The sequence below is a fragment of the Equus przewalskii genome, chromosome 6 (assembly GCF_037783145.1).
Source record: "Equus przewalskii isolate Varuska chromosome 6, EquPr2, whole genome shotgun sequence".
NCBI lineage: Eukaryota > Metazoa > Chordata > Mammalia > Perissodactyla > Equidae > Equus > Equus przewalskii.
The window spans coordinates 7,521,357-7,547,486 of record NC_091836.1 but is presented as its reverse complement, the minus strand read 5'-3'; the positions used below and the strand labels follow the sequence as shown (position 1 = coordinate 7,547,486).

Genomic DNA, 26,130 nt, shown 5'->3' with positions numbered 1-26,130 from the left:
TAGGATATAAAACTAGTTCCTAATGTATCTCCCTTTGAAATGAATGTTTTTGTAAAGAGAAGTTATAAGCCTAATAAAATTAAACATTATATGAAAGAAAAAGAAGGGATTAATATCAACACAATTTGTAGAATAAACTCAACAAAGGATAAAATTACCCTTAAGCGTAATTTCCTAATCTCGTTTTAGTTAGTGGAGGCAGTAGTGACAATGTTTAGTTATTGCTAAGTGACTGACCCCATCTCTGAATAATTATTGCTTGTTGGTTTATTGCTGGTATTATTATAAATACCACACTGCTCTCACTAGCTGATCATCAGAAATTGTACGTTATTTAGTCCAGCGCCTTGTGTATCTATCTATATATATACATACATACACATATACATATGTATTTGATATTCAGTAAATATCAAATTGACTTAAGAAGAAGAGATATTAATATTTATTTGAAGTCTACTGCATGCCAGGTCCTACTATACTAAGCACTTCACTTACTTGATGCCATTTGTTCTTAACAACCAGCCTTTGAAGTAAATATTATTACCCCCTTACAACTTGGAAAAAAGCTGAATTGAGATTTGAACGCAGTTCTGTCTGATCCCAGAATCCACTTTTCACTATTGCTGCCTACCCATTCAAATAGTTTTTAGAATAGAGGGTTATTTTAAAAATATTTTGCCTATTACCTTGTTTTATTAAGCCTTTAAGGTAGTTTGCATTTTAATGTCATACGTGTAAAAAAAAAAAGACAAATTTCTTAACCTCCAGCTTCTCATTTTTAAGATGTGAATAATAATTAAAACAGAATCATTATCTAGATTAAATGAGATAATAAATGTTGAGCCCTCAACACAAAGCTTGGTACATAACTTTCAAAAAATGATAACTATTAGTAGAAAGTGTACTCCATCAGCGTGCCTTCTTCTGCCTTCCAATACGTGCAAACATCATCGTCATCATCATCATCATCTTCTTCATCATGATCTTCATCATTATGTACCACTAACTCTTTTCCTTCTTAAAACATCTTTTATGGCCATCTTCCCTTCTAAGGTGGCACGCCCATAAAAGCAATACTGGATGTAACAATGTTGCTCAACCTTTGCCTTTCTCTCCTACATTTGCTTTCCAGTTGCCTTTGAAAAGAGCTAGCATTTTCAACCCATATGCATCACAGCAAGAAGTTCTGTCCCCATGTTCTGCTTCACACTGCTTATTCATTTATTCATGTATTTATTTATACAGGAAACATTTATGGAGAGTCTGCTATACCCTGGGAGTATCATGATGAACATCCTAGCCTTCCAAGCTCTTATAATGGGAGATAGATATAAGCAAGCAAACAATTGTGATACAGAGTGACAAATGCTACCTAATGGGCCAGTACCAGGTGTTATGGAAGCACAGAAGAGGGGCACTGAACAGCTTTGGGAGGTCAGAGAAGAATTCCTGAGAAAATGACATCTGAGCTGAGCCTGGAAAGAATGGCTGTTCTCTTGGTGGGAAGGTCAGGGGAAGAGTTCCAGGCAGAGAGGATATGAGCATATGCAAAAATATGGAGAAGAGAAAAAGCTCTGTGAGTTTGGAGAATTGCTGGTAGTCTAATATCACTATAGAGCGAAGAAAGAATGTGTTGTGAGATGAGACTGGAGAAAGATGCAAAGACCCGATCAGGCAGGGCCTTATATACCATTCTTGGGAGTTAGGACTTGATCCCAAAGGCACTGAGGAGCCATAGATGGTCTTAAGCTGGGAGTGCAGTGTAGAGGATATATCCAAGGGTTTATCATTTCATTAGTTCCGTAAACACTAACCTTTGAGGGGTTGGAGGTAGAGTTCTCAACCAGAGATCCATGGATGGTCTGTGGATGTTTAGAAAATTTGTAAACTCCCTGAAACTGTAGACAAAATTGTTATTTGTTTGTGTACTTGAGGGGATGGGAGGAGAGACAGAATCCATAGCTTTGTGAAATACTCAAAAGGCACTGTTATCCAAAGAAAAGTTTGAAACCACTGGTTTAGGGACAGAAAGCTAAAAGCTGACTTTCAGAGCAGAAATTTCACGTCTGCCACAAAGAGCCCTTCTAAAGTTGAAGAGTTTCTCTTTTAAGAGAAATTTCTCATTCCTTCCCCTGAGTTACCAAACTCTTCCCACTCCACCCTGACCCACTGACGTTTTGTTCCTGGCCACTCTCCCACCTAAATGCTGCTTCCTCGCTCATGGAACTGTTCTTCTGTGCCAACCCATAATAAGTGTCCACCCTAGAGGCTAAGAATAGATGCAGTGTCCTGGTGACTTGAAAATTAGGTAACATCTGAAGGATGAACTCTACAGTGACCACAGAACTCATTCTAATCATTTGAACCAAACAGATTATAAACATATGATCAGGGTTTCCCTGCAGGGTGGAGGAGAAGGTTCTGAGCAAGTGAAGAAAAAATGCCCTATTAAATAGACGGAAAAAAGCAGCTACTGTTCATACTTGCAAAAGACAAAGAAAAATACTTATCCAAATACATTCTTCTGTGTTTGCATACTCAGCCATTCAACATCTCCTCTACCCCATCCCTCACACTCAACAAGCCAGTTCTATCGGACACGCTACAATTCTCTCAAGCAAATTGATTTTATTCCATTCATTTCTCCTTAATTTGTTTTCCTGGATTTGCATATGTGTTCTTCATCTTTTAGTTAGGCTTGTGACCTTGTGGGAGTCAATTCCTTAACCTTTCTGGGCAGTATCTTCATCTGTAAAGTGAAGTAGGTTGAAAGATCTTGTGAGTCCCTGCTATTTGTAATGGTGGCTGAAGTGGAAGGCTATTGTAAACAGATCTCCTGACAGATATATATTCCCAACTTGCCAGTTCCCTCCAAGGATTGCTGGGTACTTTCTCTAAGGTATTTTATCAACTTAATGTAAAAGACCAAAGTACTTAGCATTACTTGGCTACTACAGCCAAATAGAGCAAGGGTCAAAAAATCTTTTTCCATACAGGGCCAGATAGTAAATATTTTAGATTTTGTGGGCCATAAGGTCTGTCACAGCTGTTCAACTCTATTATACTGTGAAAGCAGCCACAGACAATACATAAATGAATATGTATGGCTATGTTCCAATTAAATTTTATTTACCAAAAAAGGTGGGAAGCTGGATCTGACCCATCATGCTATAGTTTACTGACCCTTGAAATAAAAGACTGGCAACCTGAAGACAGCAGCGTTTTATCTCTTCAGTCATTCTGTTTAAAAGTTGTTTCTGGTTGATTTCCTGATAATTGTTTTGTTGTCATTGTCATCATCATTGTGTCAAACAAGTACTGTTTGATTATTTTAGCCACCCATAGCCGCCTCACTATCATGCCCCAAACAAATAACTTAAGCCGGCCTGCCAGCTTGTGGGGAGTCTGAAACACTTAAGGTAAGGCATAGAGATAAATAAATGGCTTCATAAGTAGACAGTTCAGAAGATGAATAGCCTGAAGGAACAGTTGAGCAGTTAGTTCATTGAGACAGGGAAAGAAGAAGAAAAGAGGGAAAGAGAGAAGGGGGGAGAAAAGAAAGATTGATTGAATAGCAAATGAGTTTGTGAGATCTACTGTACAAACTTGCCCAGCTGGGGACTTTATCTTGAATTTGTTTTGCACATTGCAGATGCCTAGCTCTGGAAGCCAAGAAAAAGAAAGGGCAGTCATCCCACGCCAAAATACTCTCATGGATCCCAAGTAACTTACATTACTTCATTTTTGTGGGGAAAAAAATCATTATATATCCCCCTTCCAAAATAAGTTAAGAGAACAGGGAGCCGTTTTACTCAGATGCCCAGAGCAAGATAAATACTTTTTAGAGGTTTTTTTTTTTTTTAATATTAAGAGAACAATACCTGCCTGATAACTTTACTTGCTTTGTGAAACTTGCCATGTCACTGTTCAGCTCATAAAACTTCTTTAATAGTAACACTGACTCAATGAGTCAATATTTCAACATACTTCAATGAAACCAGGGATATTTTTTTTTGCTGCTTTAGGACATGTCTAATTGGACCCCATTCTACCTTTTGCTGAAATCACTTCTGCTTGACAGAGCCCTTGCATTCCATTAAAATGAAAGAAAGAGGTAATCCCAGCATTTTTATTAGTTAACATATTTTAAAAAAAGCTCTCTCACATATTGACCATGATTTACAGAAATATTTTATCAAAGTAAGACCCAGAGACCTGGCCTATACTCTGATGTTCATTACTGAGATTTACAAGATTTTCTTCATATATATCCTTTCTTCAAATGTTTATCCCTGAAATTTTAAAGAAAAAGGCATTGGTGAAGTAGCTGTTAGTGCTAAGATAGTGGCGTTTGTTTCTAATTTTTAAATTTGGACTTGTTTTCAAAAGGGCTTCAAACTGGCTTTAAGAGAAATATAGGTAATAACAGGAAGGCTAGGTGATATATCCTCTAAGGAAAAGGAGAGTCTATTTAAAAGAGTCCAAGTGTTCCCTTGATTTTCTGCCAGGTTTTATAGACATAGTTTGCAATCTTGTTGAGTTAGTACTTCCCTTGGTGACCCATAAACAAGACATTAAGTCAATGAAGTAAGAAAGTTGGAAAAGCACTCTTTTGCCCTATTTTCCATACATTAAATAATGTATCCAGCTTCCTATAAATGTAAATCAACCTTACACACTGTCACTTACTTGTGAACATGTCATGATTGCCTCCAGCTGAAAAGTTTGGTCATCATACCTGATTTACTAAATGGACTCCTAACATCCTGAGATCATTCTGGAAGATAAATTTCCAATCAGTAGTCCAATTGGAAAACTTGAAAGTAGAGACAAGCTGTGGAGTTTTCCAGCAGGCTGCATGGACTTTGATCTCCAAGGCCTGGAAGAATGCATGATGCATAGTAGGTGCTCAACAAATATTTGTTAAATGAATGAATATGAGTAAAATGAAGATAATAATTCTAAAGACATAGCTTGATTATTGGCAGAACTTTATTAAAAAAAATACAGACATCGCTTCATTGGTCTAGCAGTCCTGTGCTGGATTAAAACTAGAATCAAGAAGTTTTAACCATATTTAAGCACTGGCATACTACTGAAACTCAGTGGCTTAACTAATACTATGAAATGACTTTAAAATCTTAAATACATCTACCCACACACACACTCACATAGATATGGAAACCTATAAGTGTGTATTAAATGTAAATTTATATTAAATCCCAGTAGGATAGGATCAGAAGCCTATTTCATAGGTTAGCATCAAATACTGTAATTTTATTGGTAGAAACAGGAAAGAAAACACAAAATGAAAGATCATTCAAGTTCATGATTTGAATCAGTCATGTGGCCATTATTTGCTGCCAATTCAATCTTTAATTTCCGTTTCTCTAGAAAACTGAGTTTTCTATCATATAAAAGACTACGTCAATGGAAATAGCATAATTCATTCACAATCACACACACACACACTTCCATCTACGGGCTGAGGATGTGCCATTTTTACCATGGCCTTCACAAACTCTTGAGGGGAAAATGAGTGTTGAGGGAGAAACAGATGATTTCTATTAAGTCAAGTTCTACATGGGCTGAGTATCAGGCAAAGAGTGAGGCTGAATATGGAAATCAAAGCCAACACATCAGAGCATATTTTTCTTTCAAAATATTTTATGTACTAAAGTTTGCACAACATCTTGGCAATGACAACAAGCCTGTGAAGGAGGTGTTTTGTGTTTCATAGCTAACATAAGGGCAAAAAAATGTAGCAGCAGCCAAATATTACTTTAATCAAGATTGAAAGAATGTGTATGGTAGAGTGCATGGTAAGGCCCATGGGCTAGAAGTTACAAGGTTTAAAAATCGACAAAATTCCAAAACAGAGCTTATCTCTTATTTTTATATCTTTTGGTATTGTGAAGGAATGAAACTAAATTTAGTACAATCCATCTGTTTGATTAGAGAGATAAAGAGACATAGTTGCATTTTCTTGGCATGCAGATCTTTAAAAATTTTAGAGGAGGATGGTTTTCCAGATTTCACTGGAAATTATTTTGATGAAGTTCACCAATTCTGCCAACATTAAGCACTCTGTCTGCCTCTTTTCTTTCTCTTCACTTTTCCCTTTTCTAAATACTTTTTAATCTCTAGAAAATAGAAAACTGCCTAGCACATAGTTGATATTCAGTGAAATTTATCAGAGTCATTAACGGAGGGATGGATGCCTAGGTAACTAGACTGGGCATTAGGAGATTTGGGTTTTAATCTTAAGGCACTGGTAGGTATCATACCACCTGATGGAAATAATTATATCTTGCTTTTTACTGCAATAACTTTGAGTGAGTGTGTATGCGGGGTATGTGATGTGTGTATCTTAGATTCCCAAATAAACTATAAGCCCAAGATCCTAACCTCAAATGCCTACATGGGCCAGGCAAGTAATAGAAATGAAACTGGGTGGATAGAATAAAATAAGGAATCGTGGGGACTGTGGCCAACTGCAGAGCACAAGGGCCAAGTTGTGTTTAAAACATCGTGGGAGCGAAACACATGGCACCTGCAATCCAAGTACACTTACAGCAAAGCTCTTTCACAAAGATAATTGTTTCGAAAACATCTCTTTCATATGCAAAATAATACAAAAATACGTAAATAAGAAAAATGCTAATCGCTAGAATTTATAAAGCACCTACTAAGTGCTTAGAACTGTTCTAAATTTCATCTGGTCTAATTTTATGTCGTTAATATAATTGCCTTCATTTTACAAATGAGGAAATTAAGGCACAATACTTAGTAAATGTATATTGGTTGCACTACTAATAAACGATTGGATGTTAAATAAAAAACAGCACAGCAAAGAACAAAGTATCAGGGCCCTGAGATGAACCCCTAACTCCAAAAGACAGTCCATCAGAGAATGATGCTCAGCTCATCTTCTGACATCTCCAGGTAGGAAGATGAAGGTAATTACCCAAGTCCGTATGTAGCTCATGGTCTACAGCTGGGTAACTGAGACCTCTGCATTTCTGACAGAGTTGACGCATAGAACAGCTTTCTCCAATCTGCAAGGCCTGGGCTCCCTTGCTTCACAATAAACAGACAAACAAAAAATAGATTATTGCTCCTATGTATTGAAATAACTTTAACAATTATGAGCAGCTATCCTTTGTTAAGTGCTTACTACGTGCCTAATATTTTCAGCATTGTATTATCTCCTTTAATTCTCACAGGGACCCTATGAATTCAGTGCTGTTATTGTTCCTATTTTACAGATAAGGAAATTGAGGCTTATGAAGGTGAATTAACCTCTCCCAGATCACACAGCTAATAAGCGCCAGAAGTGGGATATGAATCACAGCAGGCCTGTCTCCAGAGCTCGTGCTTTTGTCCACTGTATGGCCATGCAAAGTGGGCTAGAAAGAAAAGTGCATCCAATTTTTCTATGTGTGTTTGTCAACCATTTTTCAAAATGCTCTGTTCACACAAAATCTTGCACTGAACTCCAAATTACATCATATAAAAAAGCAGGCTGTTTCTATTCTGGTTGAAGTAGAGAGTGGTTGGCCAACCATTGCCTCCAATATATTCTCTCTCACCTTGATTTCCTCCAATTTCACTTCTGATTGTCTTTACACTTCTCTAATCCTACCTTTCTCCCTGTCCCAGGCTCTGCTTCCCTCTCATTAGTGTCAGTGGACCAAAGACTCATCACTCAGTCCTCCATGTATTTCCTTCTCCACTTGCCTCCCGAGACCACAGATCTCCATCTACTACCATTCTGTTAATGACCTTCATGTGCCTGTCTCCAGGCCCACATTCCTAGTGGCTTGTAGGACATGTGAGGTGAAATCTTGCCTAAGAGCCATGATGGATTTAAAGTTAAGAGAGCTGACTGGACATTGAGTGCAGATATGTTAGAAGATGCATCTACCTCAGAGATGGCTCCAATTATTTTTAATGAACTGATGGGAGGACCACCCCCCTGCCAGTCCCCACACCCCTGCCCTTCTCCCCAACACACTTGCTTCCATGTGCCTGATTGAGTGTGCTCACCTCCGAAGGGAGTGCCCAATCAACATTTTCTGCATGGACAGATGGGTTGGCACAGGTTTAAAGTATGAAAATCTTTCTCCTCAATGCTTCTTGACTCAGGTGAGAGACAATAGACTATAGTGATGAAGAACTGGAGTTCTAGAGTCAGACAGACTTGGCTTCAAATCCTCCTCACTACTTGTCCAGGTTTCTCATCTGCAAAATCAGGACGGTAATACTAGCTCTTGCTCATTGTTTTGTTGGGAGGATTAAACGAGGTAAATCATATAAAGCACTGAGCACGGTGACTGACCTGTAATAAGCTTCAGTGCATGGTCATCTTTAGAATTATTTTATCCCTTTGCTTTTGAGACAGTTGGTGAGCTCTGTAACCCCGGGGATTACTAAGGCATGGGCAGGCTTCCTATATCCCCAGGCATTGGACTGGTGGCATCCGTTTTTTTTTTTTTTTTAGCTCAGCAGATGACTAAATAAAGAGAAGGAGATAAAAGGGAAGAGACTGTCCACAAATGGAGTACCAACTACTACTCATCAAGCATCATGGGGGTTGCTTTATCGTTTTAATGTCTTATAACCTCACACAGTCCAGCGGGGGAATGAGAGTTGGGTTTTATTGCTCCCACATATCCAGTGTTTCTCAAAGAGCATTCCCTGGACCAATGAGCATTAGAATTACCTGAGCATGTACCTGATCTACAGCCTCAGAATTCCTGGAGCAAGAATATCATCAAAGTGTGAGGATCTTTGATTTAGTACTTGTATCATATAATCTAAAGCCTGATTCTAGATTTTCTTATTTTTTACCTGTAAGCGTGTAATTGCTTCCTTTATCAGATGATAAATTCTCTAAGGTGAGGACTATGTTTTCTAATTTTCTTGTAACCCCAACAGTGTACGGCTCAATCTTAAACACATCATTGGGAATTAATGAAAATATTTGACTCGGTTTAGCTTTCTGCCCTGCAGGGTCCTGACTTGTCAATGCCTAAAGATTGATAGAGACTTCGAATTAGAATGGCAACTCCCCAGTGTTATTTAATATACAACGTGAGTTTTTAATCAGTACTTTCTCATTGTCGGTTGGTCTGGTGTTCTTTTACTGATTAGCATACTGAGCTTCCTGACTTGCAGACCAGGGGGCAAAATTAGCAACTCTCTGAAAAGTGAAGTCCCTTCCAAGGTTCAGAGTGTTAGTAAAATAGAAACTCACAGATCTTCCTGCCTTATCACAGAAAGCTAGGTCCCTTCTGTCTAAAATGGTTATTCAACTTTTAAACACATGAATTGAAACATAATTTTCATTGCAGGATCAGCCACGATATGTATTAACTTTAGTGAAAAGGAAAAACTTGTTACTTTATGAAGTGTTTGTTCCCGAGCCATTGAAAGGTTGCCATAAGTTTTTATGGTAGGTTTCTTTGAGGTTCCATAAACGCCTTCTGGAATGTGGAGGTTCTACCATCGGAGTCATGAGGGAGCTTTTCCAGTGCCCTAATGTCCTTAACCCAGCTGCTTTGGTTGTGATATGCAATTATTTCTTCTACATTTAAAAAGCAATTCTCTGATCTCCAACCCATTAACCATGTTTGATCTTAACAAGACGAAAAATGTTTGGAATCTAAGCTTATGATCTTTGTGCTACATTTTTTTTCTTTTAATTCACAGTAGCTTTTTCACCCCTTTCTCTTCCTTAGGATCAACACTCTGTGGTAGGCCAGAACACAGGCCCCAGTCCAAGTCCCAACTCCTGCTCAAATCCAAACACTGGAAGTGGTTATATGAACTCCCAGCAATCACTGTTGAATCAGCAATTGATGGGAAAGAAACAGACTCTACAGAGGCAGATCATGGAGCAGAAACAGCAACTTCTCCTTCAGCAGCAGATGCTGGCTGATGCGGTAAAATTCCTAATTTCTGTGTACCTATTGGCCTAATAAAGGGAGTCTATCCTTTTCCATTTCTGTAACTACCCTTTTCTCTGTGCCTACCTATGTGACAACAACAAGGGTGTCGTGGGTGTAAGAGAGGCTAATTCTATACATGTAAAGTGCTGCAGAAAAAAACTCCTTGATTTACCAGCTGCTGGACAGTTGGAATGCATGGCACCCCAGCTAACTAGCCCTGCCCAGCCCAGGAATGTCTAGAACCACCAACATGGGTATTTGAATCAGGCAAAAGAAACCAGTGTTGTTCCACAGCCCTGAGGGGCAGACATAGTGGACAGAAACTTTAATCAACTCATATCCAAACTGATTTTAGAGATAAAAGAGTTTTAAACGCAGTTTTAAAAGTCAGCGTGGAGTTTCAAAACTTAAGATTTGGCTTCCAAAATACAGTATCTCAGAATAGGGGATTTTTTAAAGAAATTTGAAAATATATTTCCCACTTTCACTATATTTAAGTGGCCTTAAAGAAAGGCAAGGTTGTTATTTCCCACATATGACCCAAGCGTAACCCTGCTTCAATATTGATCTCATCGTCCCTTCTGTAGTCTCAGACATGCACTCAACAACTGATCCAAACCCTTCCCACCCCTTGAGACTGAGGCGCTACTTCCAAGTTTTATTCTCTCCTTTCAAACTGTTTGGCCAAATGAAAGAAGAAAGGGACAAAGTTTACCATCTTAAGGTTGATAGAGCCAAGGTACACAAAACAGAGAAAAACAAAATAAAAAAATTTTATATTCAAAGAGCTTTATAGTAAGAGTCAGAAGTCCAGGGTGTAATAAGTACTGTAAATCATTCGGTAAGTATTTACCAATTTGCAATGGGAATACAGCATCAACAAGACAGACTCTGTCTTTGTCCATAAGGAGCTAAGAGTCCCCAGGGACATCAAATAAACGGGCAATTGTAATGCATGTGATTAAATGCTGTGATGTGGGAACTACTGAAAATGGTTTCAGGGAGGAAATTACATCTACTGAATATCTGAAGGTGAAGTAGGAGTTGGGAGGAAGAGCAGGGAGATGTTCCAGCCAGAAGACCAGCATATTCAAAGACTCAGAGACAATAATGTCTACTACATATTACATTTGCTGAGGCAGAGAATGTGCACAAGGATAGGGAAGTGATAGGCAAGGAGGCCAGAGATGAGAGGCCAGAGGAAAGAGCTTGATAAATCTGAATTTACATCATGTAAAAAGCAATGGAGAGGACTTTTAGGATTTTAAACCAGGAAATATTGGATTCAGATTTGCATTATAATAAAAGTATAAACATAGTAAGGGAAAATGTAATGGAGGGAAAGATAAAATCCAGCCTGGAAAGATTGAGGATAGTCTCCCAGAAAAGGTAAAATTTGACTTTGACTTTAAAGGGCTGAAGGCTTCTGATGGATAGAGGTGAGGTCCATCATTCCAGGGGGAGGGTGGGCCAGAGACTAAAAGGTACAGCCTAGGTGTGTATTTGTTGGTTAGTTTGAGATCATATTATGAAATATTTTATGCTGAATGAAAAGTATAAATAACGATATAATAGTCATTTATGTTTTTTAAATAATGACGAATGGAATGAGTTTGGAGCCCAGAGCATGTGAGAAGAAATGGTGAGGAATAAATTTATTTGACCTTGAATAAAGAATAGTGAGAAATAAATTTACGAGTGCCCTTGAGTACTGCCCTAAAGTGTAAGGTGTAGGGGAACCACCGGCTGTATCACCAGGTGACACAACTAGTCTCTTCTATAAATGATAATTTTGAAAACTCCAGTCCTCCCACCCAATCACTCTCTTTTTTTTATTTCATAAACTAAATAGCTTAGAAACAAGGGCAGTAGAAGAAAAAAATGTACAATCTAAGATTTACTTACTAAGTACACTCTTATTATTCTCATCAATACTACTAATTTGTTGAATTATAACATGCAGAGGTTGAATTTCTGGATTTTCAGCTCTGATGAAAATGCAAGGAAACATTCCGTGAGGATCCTGTCCTGGCACTGGCCTAACTCCCACTGAGCCCCAGTTGAGTCACCACTGGGACAGGTGCTAAGGGCAGTGGCATAAACTGTGAGAGATGAATGAGAATGAGGCTGCTGTTTTTGTGATTTTTATAAACCATTCACATTTCTCTTTGTTTGGACACCATTGAGGGTGCCTGTGCTTTTTAGCATATCCAGGAAGAAACAGTCTTTGATACCACTTTACATTAGCATATGCTTTGTAGTCATTTGCAGTCAGTTGGCAAGGCCAGATAGGCGACTAAATTGAGACATTTTCTCATGAAAGTGTTATCCTTCTCTGTTATTCTCCCACCAATGAAGCACAAAGAGGGATGACTAGTACTTATTACAATGAGCATCATAATTACCAACATATTTTGTGCACCTACTGTGTGCCAGGCACCGTGCTGAGCTTTTACAGAATGTAAAGGATTAATCCTCACAATAGGAGTATGAGGGAGGTCCTAGAATTATCCACATTTCACATTTTGCAGATGGTGAAACTGAAGCAGGACAGAGATGTGCAATAGAAAATTATTTCTATATTAGGTTTTCGGGTCAAAGATATTGGGTTATCAGGAGACATTCATTTTGATAAGCTGAATTTCATGTTGCTCAAAAGTAATCTCAGGGGTGGCTTGTAAATTTACACTTGCGTAGAATGGGAGTATTATCCTCTTGTAAATGAAGCAGTCCCTATTCAGTGGTGGAGTCTGGTCTTTGCCACTCTTCAGCACAAAGTGACTACATGGCAGTTCTATGATAGTCCATATGCAAGGCCGGTAAATCTAACTCATTTGTGAACATGTAGTTTAAGAAACCCAAGTTTCCAAAGATGTGTATGTTAGCCCTTTGAACAACCTAACTGAACCTTCAGGGGGATGAAAAGTCAATAATTAGATTGAATATACATAAAAATAAGTCCAGATTTGAAATCTAGTCTTTAACGGAGAGCCAAGGGCCTAATTATCACACACACGCGTGCGCGGGCGCGCATGAACCCTATTTTCTTCAATATAAACAGTAGAAACACCTAATTACATAAGAAAGAGCTTTTGAAAAAGCGATTTCAGAAAGTTACATGCTGGGCAAAAAAACTAAAACTGTCAGCTTGCACAATAGTTTACAACAGGAGTGGTTGAACATCGCCACATTTGGGTTCATGGAACATCTCAAACTGTTTCTTAAACATTTAGGGTTTGGGCAAAACCAAAAAGAGTTTCACCGACCACTTTTTCCCTTAATTTGTAAACCTATATTTAAAAGAAATGTAATCCATATGTTTCTGATTCATTTACACTTAGCTCATCAAAATTGTGTTTTATATGAATTACTTGATGCCCCCAAAACCCTCTGGGTCTTTGATGTTTTTATTCTTAGAAACAAGAATTTGAATTTGGTTTGTTGTTGTTTTAAGGATTTTTTTTTCCGTTATAATAGATTTATTCTATTTAGAAGTTTTGGAATTCGATGGGAAACTGAGAAATACATGGTTTAAGTGGGTTCTAAGTTAGACAGTCCACATTTGGCTTCCATCTAATTTATCCATGTATCTATTACAAGGTTTTCTTTTGTATTTATTGACTTTTCTGTAATTATATTGTTGTCTGTCTACCTATGCCAATTATTTTTATCTTTAAAAATGAAGATTGCTTTGGGTTGCATACAAAGTTGCAGTGAAGCAACTCTAAAAACTTTCTAATCAATATGGAAAAAGAAAAAAAGCAGCCCCTGATGTCCAGAACTGATATGACACTCACAGCCAGGTCATTTTGTTTTCTGTTGAACACAAGCAAACTTACAGAATACCAACCACAGACAGGGTTACTCTGAGACCATGATAAAATGAGACAAAAGAAGGCCACTTCATAATTTTGTCTAAAAACAGATGCAAACAAAGTCACTGTGTAACCCATAAAATACCAAAAATCCCCCTCTTTTGCTAAATGAATTACGGCTACTTCTTTACTCAATCATAGAATCAGACTCACTTTCTGACAGCTTAAAATCTAGAACAAATCTTCACTTCCTTAGGCCCTCCCTAAATCACCCAATCAAAGCCCAAATCCTATAATGGATTCTTTCTAACACGTTCCTGCTGAGACACCCCATGGGCCCCCATGATGTGCGTTCTCCCTCACTGCAAGGAGTAGTAAACCCAACAGGTTCCTGGTGGTCTTTGGCTGAGGGAATTGACAATATAAAAAGAATGTCCCCTATTTCCTCTCTTACCTCCCAAACTCACCTACTCTAAAGATCTAAAGGTGGTTGTTACAGAAGGAATTAAAGAAGGGAGTCTGAGAAATTTCTATGCTATGAGAATGGGGCACAGAGAAAAGGAGCAGCAAGGGGTTCATGTATTGTGTGGCAGGAAAGAGTGAGTTTTTGACTCAGGATTTGGTTTCTGTTCGACCACTGTGTGATCTTGGGTGGGTTACTTAGCCCAGGGAAGCTTCTGTTTCCTCATCTATAAAGTAGAAATAATCATACCTACCTTCAAGGGTTGTTTATGAAAAAATGACATAATATGCATATAATGCCCATACCTGATACACCATCTCCTGGCATCTCCTCCTATACAGGGTTGCCAGATTTAGCAAATGCAAATATAGAATGCTCAGGTGCCCTGTATTTTATCTGGCAATCCTACTCCTATGCCTTCCACACTCTGTGGGACCAGAATTATATATAGGTACCAAAGCATATCAAGTGTGCTACAAAATAAAACCAGAAATACCATGTCAAAAATCACAGAAATTTAGTTCTCACTGAAATCTAAGTGCAAAGTAAAGAAAATGAGAGTAGCCACTAGACCCAAAACACGTGTTGAATGTTGAGAAGTAGAAATTATTCTATGTAGGAAGTTTATTGAAATTGAAAAGATTTATCTCTGAATTAAGATGACTAAAAAGGGTCTGTGATTCACAATTATGACTGCAAAATTGTTGTTATGTTCTTAGTTTTTTGAGTAACAGTCTATAAATTTTTATAAGTGAGAAAGTAACGCAATTTAATATGTTTCGTTTGTGTTTTCAAGGAGAAAATTGCTCCACAAGATCAGATAAACAGACATTTGACAAGGCCGCCCCCAGATTATAAAGACCAAAGAAGAAATGTGGGCAATATGCAACCAGCTGCTCAGTATTCTGGTAAGTGTTCTTAAAAATTAACAAAAGTTATAACTGTGGAAAGAAAAAAGTGTTCAATTTTTAATATTTCCTCCTTTCCCTGCCTCATCTTTGATTGTAACATCTTTCTTAGAATCCTTCACCAGTTCCCATTTAACTTTTAGATCAAGACCAAACTTGAATATTTTTAAATCTTCTCCTCAGTTTTTCTTGCTTATTCTTGTCCTGTATTCACATATTTCACTGTTCTTCGGACTACCTCTGAGAGATCAAAAAAGCGTAAAATATTTTCTAATTGCTAGGTTCAACCATGTTCCCCGCAACGACATATCCTGACCCAGGTAGTGTAAGGTAAACAGATATTTCTCCCTCTTAGATAGTCACATTCATAACCTGCATGAAGCCCAAGCTTCTTGTCTCCACCTTTAGGCTTATCTCCCCAAGACAAATAGTCCTGTCACCAAGAAATAACTGAAAAGCAAATTTAGTCTTTACGAAGCCTCTCAAAAATACCAAATGTGGATTGCAATTAAAAGACAAAGCAAAACTTCTTAATAGGTCTCTCGGTAAAATAGGTGGTAGGCACTACCCCTGAGATCTCTCTCTTCCCACTCTCTGAACTCTGAAAGAACCTCTCCCAAACCTAGCCTATGCTGCTCCTGCCTTTTGTTCAGCATCTACACTAGTCTCTTCTGCCCAGAGCTCTCTTCACATTCTCATGTGAATTAAGCTTGTCCTTGAGTTCCCCAATTCCCTCTGCTTTACCTGTTACCTTCATCTGTCCAGGAAACCATAAAGAAGATTCTTTAAAGAAGGAAGGGCTGCAAATACTCCTGTTTATTAATATTTTCTGATTTTGTTGAGCATAGTTATAAATAGGTTGTTCTACTTTTTTAAAACTCTTTCAAATGCACCAGATTGCCTCTCACCACTGAAATTAGGAATGGGATCTATGTATTCCACTCTCTAAGATTACTTTGCCTCAGGGAAAAAACAGGATTCTCTGTTTGACTGTGTCTTCAAGGAGATTGAAAGACAAGATGGGGTTTATTTGGAATACAGCTTCTTATACCATGGCCTATCATTTGGTTTGGGGTAAGCTGGGAGCCCTTCGAAATATGCAAAATTCATGGTGGATATTTGGGCTTTTCTTTTCCCACTCATATAAAAGAATCCCAAGGATAGTAGTCTAAAGCTGGTTTGATGGCCTACCATGTAATCCAGGATTCAGGCTTCTTTTGTCTTTCTGCTTTTCTGTCCAACTGCTTCCATCCTAAGAGTTGCCTTGTGTCCACTGCATCACCAGCCTTTATATTCATATTCCAAATAGAAAGATGAAAATAGGGAAGAGGTAAAATGGCCTCCTATGTCAGTCAGATTCCCTTTTTAAAGTGGGTTTCTTGGACTCTCACCTAGTAGCTTCTACCTTTAGCCAGAATTTACTCATATGAACCTTCCATCAGCAAGGAAGTTTGGGAAATGTGGTTTTTCAGGTGGGCACATAGCTACTTAATCAAGGCTCTGTTTCTAAGGAAGACAGGGAGGTTGGATACTTGGTAGGCACCTAGCCAGAGGTCTCTTCCACTGTGCAGAAGGGCATTTGCCCAAGGGAAGGGTCCCTAGCAGCCAACTGTTGACCTCCAAATGGGTAAGAGTCACTGCTCTAGGGTGTTGTACTTCCCATGTCTTCTCAGAATGAAATAAGCAACAGGCACAACACAAACTCTTTTATCATTTTTTATTTTAATCTCAGTACAATAATAATCACCTTACCCAGATGTTAATGTTAGAAATGATGTATGGAAAACACCTGGAGCAATTTCTACCCCATATTAAGAGCTTCTAAATATTAACTGATTAATATTTTGTGATCTTTGTGGAAATTCTCTCTATTCTGGTTGCTTAAAAATACTGCTCTCCTCATAAACTTTCTCAGGGCATATTGTTAAAATAGAGGGCACCCAGAGGGAAGGATTTTTAAAACCTCTAAATATTTTTTCATAGCATTTTCATAGTGTAAATTCCCTTCTCATGAAACTTTCGGGTACCAAGATGATGTTGCTTAACCTCGTTAGCAGTCTGGGAACTCGGAGTTATGGTTCAGGTGTCTCCTACCTGACTTTGATCCCTATTCACCAGACACTTACTGTCCTAAACAGTGCAGGGCCCTGTGCTAAGCCTGGAGATACAAGGAGATGCAAGAGACTGCTCCTGCCTTTGAGGACTATATAGCCTAATTGGGGACATATTTTAAAACAAATAGCAAGGCCTTCCATCTGTCAGGTTGTATAGCATGCTAGCTATCTCAAGAAGTTGGAGGTACCGCAGGGTTACAATTGCAGCCATACTCTCCTCTCCACATAGAACCCCGATATTCATAAGTGTGTCTGGTTCTCTGTTTCTCAGTATCTCTGATTCTCTGGGCCTCTGCTTCACTCTCGGCAGGGAGACTACTTTAAAAGAGTCTCTTTCTCCAACTTGTATCTTTGCTTCAATCTCTCATTTACTCATTCATTCATTCATCCAATAAATATGAAGTGAATACCCACTTTGCACCATCCACTAGACCTGAAGAATGTGACAGTGAACAAAACAGGCAAAAATTCTTTCTCTCGTGGAACTTATCATCTAGCTGGCACTTTTAAAAATCATTTTGGCATTTCGTTTTTGCCTCTCAAGGTGTCTTCCCATGATGACTTTAACTTCCCCCAGCCAGGGAGATTTCAATGTGTTGGTTAATCACTATCTGATGTGCGGAGCCTCCCTATTCAGCAGCCTGTGATTGGACGGTCCCACATCCAATCACTTATTGACAGGTATCAACGTAACTGGCAGGCAATTTGAGGCTCCATGGATTTCCCAATATAAAAGCTAAGTGCTAAATGAAAACTTGAAAGAGCAAATTCTGTGGAGAGAGAAGCCTGGAATATCAGGAAAAGTTTAATGAAGGATGTTGAACCTTGTCCTGAGCCTTGAAGAAAAGATAGGGCTCAGTGAGGTAAGAAGGGCATCACATGAGAGGAAAATGGCATGAGCAAAGGTAGCTCATGGTATGTTGGATAACAACACAATGGTAACTGTACCTCCTGGAGAAGAGGGCTTTCTATATGGAAATAATCACTGCAGCATGGATTACATTGAATTCCAGATGTTTAAAGAGATGGGAATTTACCGTTTAGACACTGGGAAGCAACTTGTGGCAGCTTCTTGAATGAGGATAATGTCAATGAAGAATTGGATGTGATTTTCAAGGCCATAGGTTTGTAGTATTAATCTAGTAGCCGTGTATAAGATTCATCCACACTTTCTTACTTGGACCCTGGGATGACCAGTTGCATGGATTTCATGACAGCTGGTTAATCAGGGTTGTAGTCTTTGGTCTTGGAACAGAGTAAAGCTAATTGAAAATGAAAGATTGACTATCACCGCCCCTCAATGACTGCAAAAGAGGAATGACGTAAAACCTAAAAAATAGAACCGTTCTATTTTGGTCTTCTTTCTGTAATGTGTAAACTCTTGACTAATGGATGACCTAGGGTAGTACTTCCCCCCAAAAGCTGTCTTGCTCCTTTTGTATAATATGCTGTGATGATTTCTCTTTATTTGTTCTTATCTCCAAAAGCAGTTTCAGAGAAGGTTATTGCAAATTGCTATAAAAGAGGAGATAACTTGGGGCTGGCCCCGTGGCCGAGTGGTTAAGTTCGTGTGCTCCGCTGCAGGCGGCCCAGTGTTTCGTTGGTTTGAGTCCTGGGCGCGGACATGGCACTGCTCAACGGACCACGCTGAGGCAGCGTCCCACATGCCACAACTAGAACCCACAACGAAGAATACACAACTATGTACCGGGGGGCTTTGGGGAGAAAAAGGAAAAAATAAAATCTTTAAAAAAAAAAAAGGAGATAACTTACTATTATAAACTAATATAATTATCTTCTTTTTCTTAGGTGGCTCATCAACAGTGAATTTAAACTCTAACCAGGCTTTGGCAAACCCAGTTTCAACACAGACCATTTTAACTCCAAATTCCAGCCTCATGTCTACTTCCCATGGGACAAGAATGTCATCATTATCCACAGCAGTTCAGAACATAGGGATGTATGGAAATCTACCTTGCAATCAACCTGGCACATACAGCGTCCCTTCAGGAATGAATCAGTTGACCCAACAGAGAAACCCAAACCAACTGATAGCAAATCAAAACAGCCCTCTGATGCCACGGCTGCCTACCTTAGGGCCAACTAATAACAATAATGTGGCCACTTTTGGAGCTGGACCTGTTGGCAATTCGCAACAATTGAGACCAAATTTAACCCACAGTATGGCGAGCATGCCAGCACAGAGAGCGTCGAACGTAATGATCACAGCCAACACAACAGCACCAAACTGGGCCTCTCAAGAAGCAACAACCAAACAGCAGGAATCCCTAAAGTCCACAGGAGTCCGCTTCCCCACAGGTACACCTGCAGCCTATACTCCAAACCAGTCATTGCAACAGGCAGTAGGTAGCCAGCAATTTTCCCAGAGGGCAGTGGCTCCTCCTAACCAGTTAACACCAGCAGTGCAAATGAGACCCATGAACCAAATGAGCCAAACATTAAATGGACAAAACATGGGTCCACTCAGAAGTCTGAATCTCAGACCCAATCAGCTAAGCACACAGATTTTGCCTAATTTGAACCAGTCAGGAACAGGATTGAGTCAGGCAAGGACAGGCATAAGCCAGCCACCATCCCTGACACCCAGCAATTTTCCTTCACCCAACCAAAGTTCCAGGGCTTTTCAAGGAACTGACCATGGCAATGACTTAGCTTTTGACTTTCTCAACCAACAGACTGATAGTATGGGCCCTGCCCTAAACAGTGATGCTGATTTCATTGATTCTTTATTGAAGACAGAGCCTGGTAATGATGACTGGATGAAAGACATCAATCTTGATGAAATCTTGGGGAACAACTCCTAAAGGAGAAAAGGGAGACAATTCACAAACTCCAAGCACTAAAAAGCAGTATTCTCCAAGGACTCTGTAAAGGCCAAACTGTTGACTTTTAGTTGGACTACATGAAGATACCTTGGCTTAATAATGAAAAGCAGAAAGTAACTGTAGTGGTGAACATTTTGGTCCAAATGCTCATTTTAAATCTCAATCCTGAAAGTAAGACATGGGGATCGCTTTTCCCTGTCTAAACTCCAGGACACAGTATCCAGTTTATCCAAACAGAACTGTGATGTTGATGTGTAATTAGTTGTGTAAAATAGGCATCCCAAGTTCCTTTTCTCCCTGAAAGAAAAGTAATAGAACTTGTAGCTTGTTTAAACCCCATGTCACATGGAGGTACTAGTTCCAAGCCACAAGCAACAAATTCCTTAATTTGCTCTAATAGATATAAGTATGGTTTTCTCTTTTCATTTAGTTTTCCTAAAACTTCCAGCGTAGATTGAAATGTTATAGGTTTGTTTGGAGTAACCAAACAGCGTCCTAAGTAAACAAAAGCTGGAGAACCTAGAGAACATCCGGTGGATTCTAGAATTTTTTCCCCAATTCACTCCTCACTTTTCCAGTTTTCCCACATGTCCTGTACTTCAGCAAGATGCTGTGTCTAGTGATGAAACAAGAATGCAGAGCTGTCCAGTTTTATTTGGTCTTCCGCAATCAATTTCTGAATCCATTTCCAACTCTTAGATACAACCATGACCTGTCCTAACCATACTGAAAAATTAGTGCACACCTGTCTGCATCAGATTTTACTATTTAAAAAAAAACACCCTGTTGGTTGTTGCTCTAAAGGAGATTTATTTGGCCACAAATAACTTGGGGTATTGCTTATTGTGATGATGCCTGCTGGTTAATTCTGCGGCTGCGTGAAATTGAGCCTAGTCCTTCCTGCTTATTTTGATGACCAGAGACTGATTTGTAAGAAAAGGAAGTTTGGAGACCAAAACTGAGATTAGAAGGTATCACGTTTTGGTTGGAAATAAGCAAAAGATCAGGTCCAGACATAGTGGGTCTGGGTGCCTACAACTCTATTTCATGGGGTTTGAAGGAAAGCATAAGTGAGAGAGAAAACAGTCTGTCCTTATTTAGACATATTACTTGGGTAAACAGCTAAATAGAATGTGATCTGTTAGTAGCAGTCTATTCATTCTTCTGTCCCTGATGTGATGAATCATTGCCACATGCTAAATGGACCCTTCATATCCAGGTTTTCTCCCTCAGGGCTGAGCACTGTATCAAAGAAAGAGTTTTTGTTGAGTCCTGTAACCTCAGTGCCCACATACAAATCAGCTGTAAAATGGGGAAGATGTGTGCTGATTTGGGATGGATGCAAAACATCACTATTATTTTCCTCATTGGAGGAACACAGGTTATCTTCAGCCTTTTTAGTTATACACTCACATATTCAACTATCAAATGTAATTTAACTGAAGTCATTTAATAACTAAATCTTTAAATATCTGTTCTAAAAAGAATACATTTTGAAAGTTCTGCAAAGCCCTCTCCCAATCTTTAAAATGTCTAGAAGCACTCTCTTTCTTTTACACAATACCAACAGCACTGGCCCAGAATCTTTTCTGTGCTAGGTTGTAAATATAAATAAATTACTTGTTTTGTAAACTTTTGTAAAGAATATTTTGGTAGAAATACTTAAAACATATTCTTTGGGTTATATTTATACATATGTGAAATAAATATACTATCAAAAGGTTATATTTTATACAAAAAGTAAATTGTTACCTTTTGTATGCTAATATACAAAGTTTTGTATAATATGATGGTTTATTTTTAGCTCTACACTTAAACCATTGGAGGTCAAGTGGGAACTTTTGAAAACTATCAAGAGGCTTGTTAGACAAATTTATACTCTGAAATCTCAGTAAGAAAGCATTCCAGGTTTCAATCCTTTCCTTTTTTTTTTCCCTGCTCCCAAATTCTTTTTTAAGCCCACAGTTCTTGTGTCGTTTGATTATTCTGCTGTGCACATTGTATTGGTCCTTGTTGCATGTGGTCTACTGCGTGTTTTCCCATTTTATAAAACAGTGTTTCTCCATGCAAAAAAGTAAGGAAAAAATTATGTACATATAAACACTTTTATTTTCTGGCTCTTCCATGTTATTGTATATATCTGCCAGCACGTCCCAGTTACACTCCTGTGATTCAGCTTATTTTTACCCTAACATAAATAGTATGTTTTGTAGTAGCTATCAAACTTAAGGGATAAAGCAATCAGAATGTTTGGATTTTCTTCTATCTTAATGTGAATTTCATAATTAATGTCTATTTATTCAGCTATTCATTAAAATACAGGATTCTTTGGAAAAAATGGTGTAGTCTATAGTTTCTGTTTGTTGGCAGCCTATTACCAAAGATGACGTAATTTTCCTGAAAGCTGAGATAATGACAATTTGATGACATATGTAGCCAAAAACTTTAGATTTACAACTAAAAGCTATTGGAATACAATCTCCCATTTATAGAAATACAAGACTACTTAATTGTTGGCATTGTTTATCATTCTGACATATTATACAGGAGGTAGAAATAATTTTTCTTTTTTTTAATTCAAAGACTAGAAAACAATTTAAGCAAATAATTCATTCTTGGCTTTGTGTTAAGACCAATGAAGATAAATAACTCTGCTCGAAGTGAGTGCACTAATATTCCTTTCATTACTGTAACTGTACCCATAACTGTAAAGATTTCAACTTGTAAAACAAGTATTTTGTATTGTGTGTAATTCCATGTGTTAAAAAAATAGTTTAAAAAAATTCAGAAGTGGTTCTCTTGTATGAAATGATACTTTCAATCACCAGCAATACTGTTGCTACATCACAGAAAGTTTGGAGAACTGTTCATAGTGATGGGAACTTAAAGGCAAATTCATTCTCTGGGAAGCTTCTAATACTGGTGAAATGCTGACGTCTCATTTCAGTATTTACCTCACTTAGAAAGTTTGCATTAAGATTCTATATGCACAGCACCTACTAAATGCTGGAAAAACACTGCCTAATTCTCAGGCACAGTGGGCATTTGCTGGCCTGCTGTGTGGCATTTGGTCAGACCAAACTGAGTGAATTCAGGGCCAAGTAAACACAGCTTCACTGAGTATATTTACACAGCCCTCCTTGAGAGTCAAGAAGGTTGGGAGAAAGATGGGTCCTTGTAGGAGGCAAGGGGAACTATTCTGACCAAATTTTCTTGCTCCACTGTTGAAATAATGGTGCTTGGGTTCCATTGTCCCTTTCCCTTCTACCAAAAAGATGTATGATATTAGCCTTTTTATTAGTGTCATTAATGGAGCAATAATAAAATTGACATTTTATATAGTCCCTGTCCAATGATTCTAGATGGTTGGATAGTAAACAAATAAAATCAACATCAGTAAAAGTAAATAAAATACACACAAATTAAGAGAAAGAAATGTCTAATTCTAAAATTAGCTATGAATCCCAGTATGTACCCATGGAAGTAGACACGAGAGAGGAAGTAAGAGAGTAAAAGTGAGTGAAAAGAGGAAGAAGAGCTCAGCTTCTTCCTACTCTGTGGTTGCCAGAGGCAGTTCAAATTCTTAAGTGTTTGGTCTACTATTTCCACTTTATATCTCTATAACTGTGTTTCTTCACGAAAAAATGAGGGTTTGGAGCTGAAATAGTTCTACATTCCTTTCCACTTCTAAAAAATCTGATTGATTTTTTTTCCCAAAGCTAAATGGAAAAGTAACCAAAGAGACTCAATAGCATCATTTTTAAGATAAAGAAATCACTGTTCACTCAAGCTTTTGAAACTTTTCAGATTGTCAGTCAACTTTATTTAACAAAGCAGCCATCTCCTTTAAAATTAAATCTTATGAAAATGAGATTTCATCATAAGTAGGCAAGAACTAGACTATAGACAAAGGTACAGGCAGTGTCGATGACATAGGTGCCCACTGACTAAGTATAAATCAAGTCCTGAAGATCAAAAGCTGGGTGTGATATGAAATGGTCATTTTCCGGTGAGATCATAGAATTTCATAAAGAAAGTATTTGCCTACTAGAGAGGAGGAAACCAACATTTTGAGTAATGTACTCCATTGGGTATATGTTAATGAAGTTTTATGGGTTGTAAATGGCAGTGTAACATCTTTTAAATATACTTCCTAAGCTTCTGTCATAGACAAAGTACATGTAGTGCCTTAGTGTCAACTTCACTGGTGACAATAACATAACTAAAACATTCTACCATGAGGATTAAGAAAACACACTGACCTTAGATTTTTAAAACCAAATGTCGTTGTCCCTGACCTCCATGCAGTAATATTAAAAGAGTGCTTTTGTTTGTTTATATAAATACATCTTAAGTTCCCTTTTTATCAAATTTAAGTCATCTTTAACTCCAGGATGTGCAGGAATATATAGATGCCTTTTTTTTTAAAGATTGGCACTTGAGATAACATCTGCTGCCAATCTTTTTTTCCCTCTTCTTCTTCTCCCCAAAGCTCCCCAGTACATAGTTGTATATTCTAGTTGTAGATCTTTCTGGTTCTGCTATGTGGGACGCCACCTCAGCATGGCTTGGTGAGCGGTGCTAGGTCCCCGCCCAGGATCTGAACTGGTGAAACCCTGGGCCGCCAAAGCAGAGCATGCAAACTTAACCACTTGGCCACAGGGCTAGCCCCCGACAGATGCTTTTTATAATACTTATGGTTCTTCAACAAAAGAGGGGGAGGAGAAAGGAAGAAAGAAGGATGGAAAGGAAATATAGGATTAGAGGAAGGAATTTACTAGTTGGCCTAACTAAAAAGTCTAGGAGCTAGTTCTGGGTTTAGGCATAGCTGAATCCAGCAGGTCAACAATGTTGTCAAGAATCAGTTCTTTTCTTTCTCTCTCCTTCACTTCCCTGTGTGTTGGCTCCATTCTCAGCCAGGCCCTTCTCTCATGGTGCCAAGATGGTTGCCAGAAGATCCAGACTTACATCCTCACAACTCCAAGTCCAGAAAGAACAATATTGAATTTTTCCCTTTCAAAAGATCCAACTTTGCATCCCAGAGGCTTTGATTAGGGCATGTGCACATCCCTAGACCATCACTTTGACCAGGGAGGTGCAGCATTCTGATTGGCCGGGCCTGAGTCCAATGACTATTCCTGGAGGAAAAGGTAGTCTTAATACCACCAAACCATGTGGACTGAGAGTGGAAAGGAGGTGATTTTCCAAAGGAAAATCAAGTTGCTATTGAAGGAAGGAAGGAAAGAAAGGAGGAAAGAAGGGAAGGAGGGAGGAAGGAAGCAAAGGCAGAAGGAAGGGAGAAAGAATGAAAAAGAGGGAAAGAAAGGGATGTAAAATAAAACCACGAATGCCTACTATCCTTTTCTGGCTGCTCTATTTCCATGTACACTGTTTTTCCTGTATTTCAAATTTCAAAATCTCATTAATAACCCAAGCACACTCACCTCCTCCCCATAAGGAGGCTATCCAGATCTCATCTACTTCCTGCATCCACCTCCTAGACCAGCACATCTAGGTGAGGTAAACTCTTCCCTGCCGGGTGAAGATGAACCAGGAATCTAAGCCCAAAAGATGTTTATCCACTCCCAACATATCCAAGTGGAGAGAGAAAAAGATAATGGCAATAAAGAGTTCCATTTGTAAGGGAAACTAACATGTATAGATCACATCCTCTGAACAAAAAGAATAAAGATTATCCTGCCTCTGAGCATTCAAATCAGTGGCCTGGAGAGCAGAAGTATTAAAAACTTTCCTCTTTCCTCAGGATGCATGCCGGCTGCATTTTACAATGGGAACAATAGCCCCTTCCTCAGGGAGTATATGACATTAGGCGCGGAGAAGGGACCCACAGAATTAGACTTTTCTCAAGTCCCAATCATATCTCCTGCTATGATTCCCATCTGTTTGACTTGGTGTGCAGTAACTTTACCTTAGAACTGAGAATTCAACTTTTTAAAAAGTATCACTGATTTCTAGTCAGGAAAACAAAAACCGCTTCAAACAGTCCAAGTGTCAGAGAGACTTTAAT

At 38.5% G+C, this 26,130-nt stretch overlaps 1 protein-coding gene and 1 long non-coding RNA gene across 6 annotated transcripts in view; one reads left to right on the top strand and one right to left on the bottom strand.

The window, feature by feature from the left end:
* The window catches only part of MAML2 (mastermind like transcriptional coactivator 2), a 334,322-nt gene extending 310,879 nt beyond the window's left edge, over positions 1-23,443 (top strand). For both annotated transcript variants that reach the window (XM_070622943.1, XM_070622944.1), the window contains exons 3-5: positions 9,747-9,950; positions 15,031-15,142; positions 19,066-23,443. In XM_070622943.1, the coding sequence (XP_070479044.1) occupies positions 9,747-9,950; positions 15,031-15,142; positions 19,066-20,081 (1,332 nt within the window). In that variant the 3' untranslated portion in view covers positions 20,082-23,443. The remainder of the gene's footprint in view (positions 1-9,746; positions 9,951-15,030; positions 15,143-19,065) is intronic.
* LOC139083828 (uncharacterized) overlaps positions 1-26,130 on the bottom strand; it is a 127,773-nt gene that overhangs the window by 66,635 nt on the left and 35,008 nt on the right. The window lies entirely within an intron of this gene.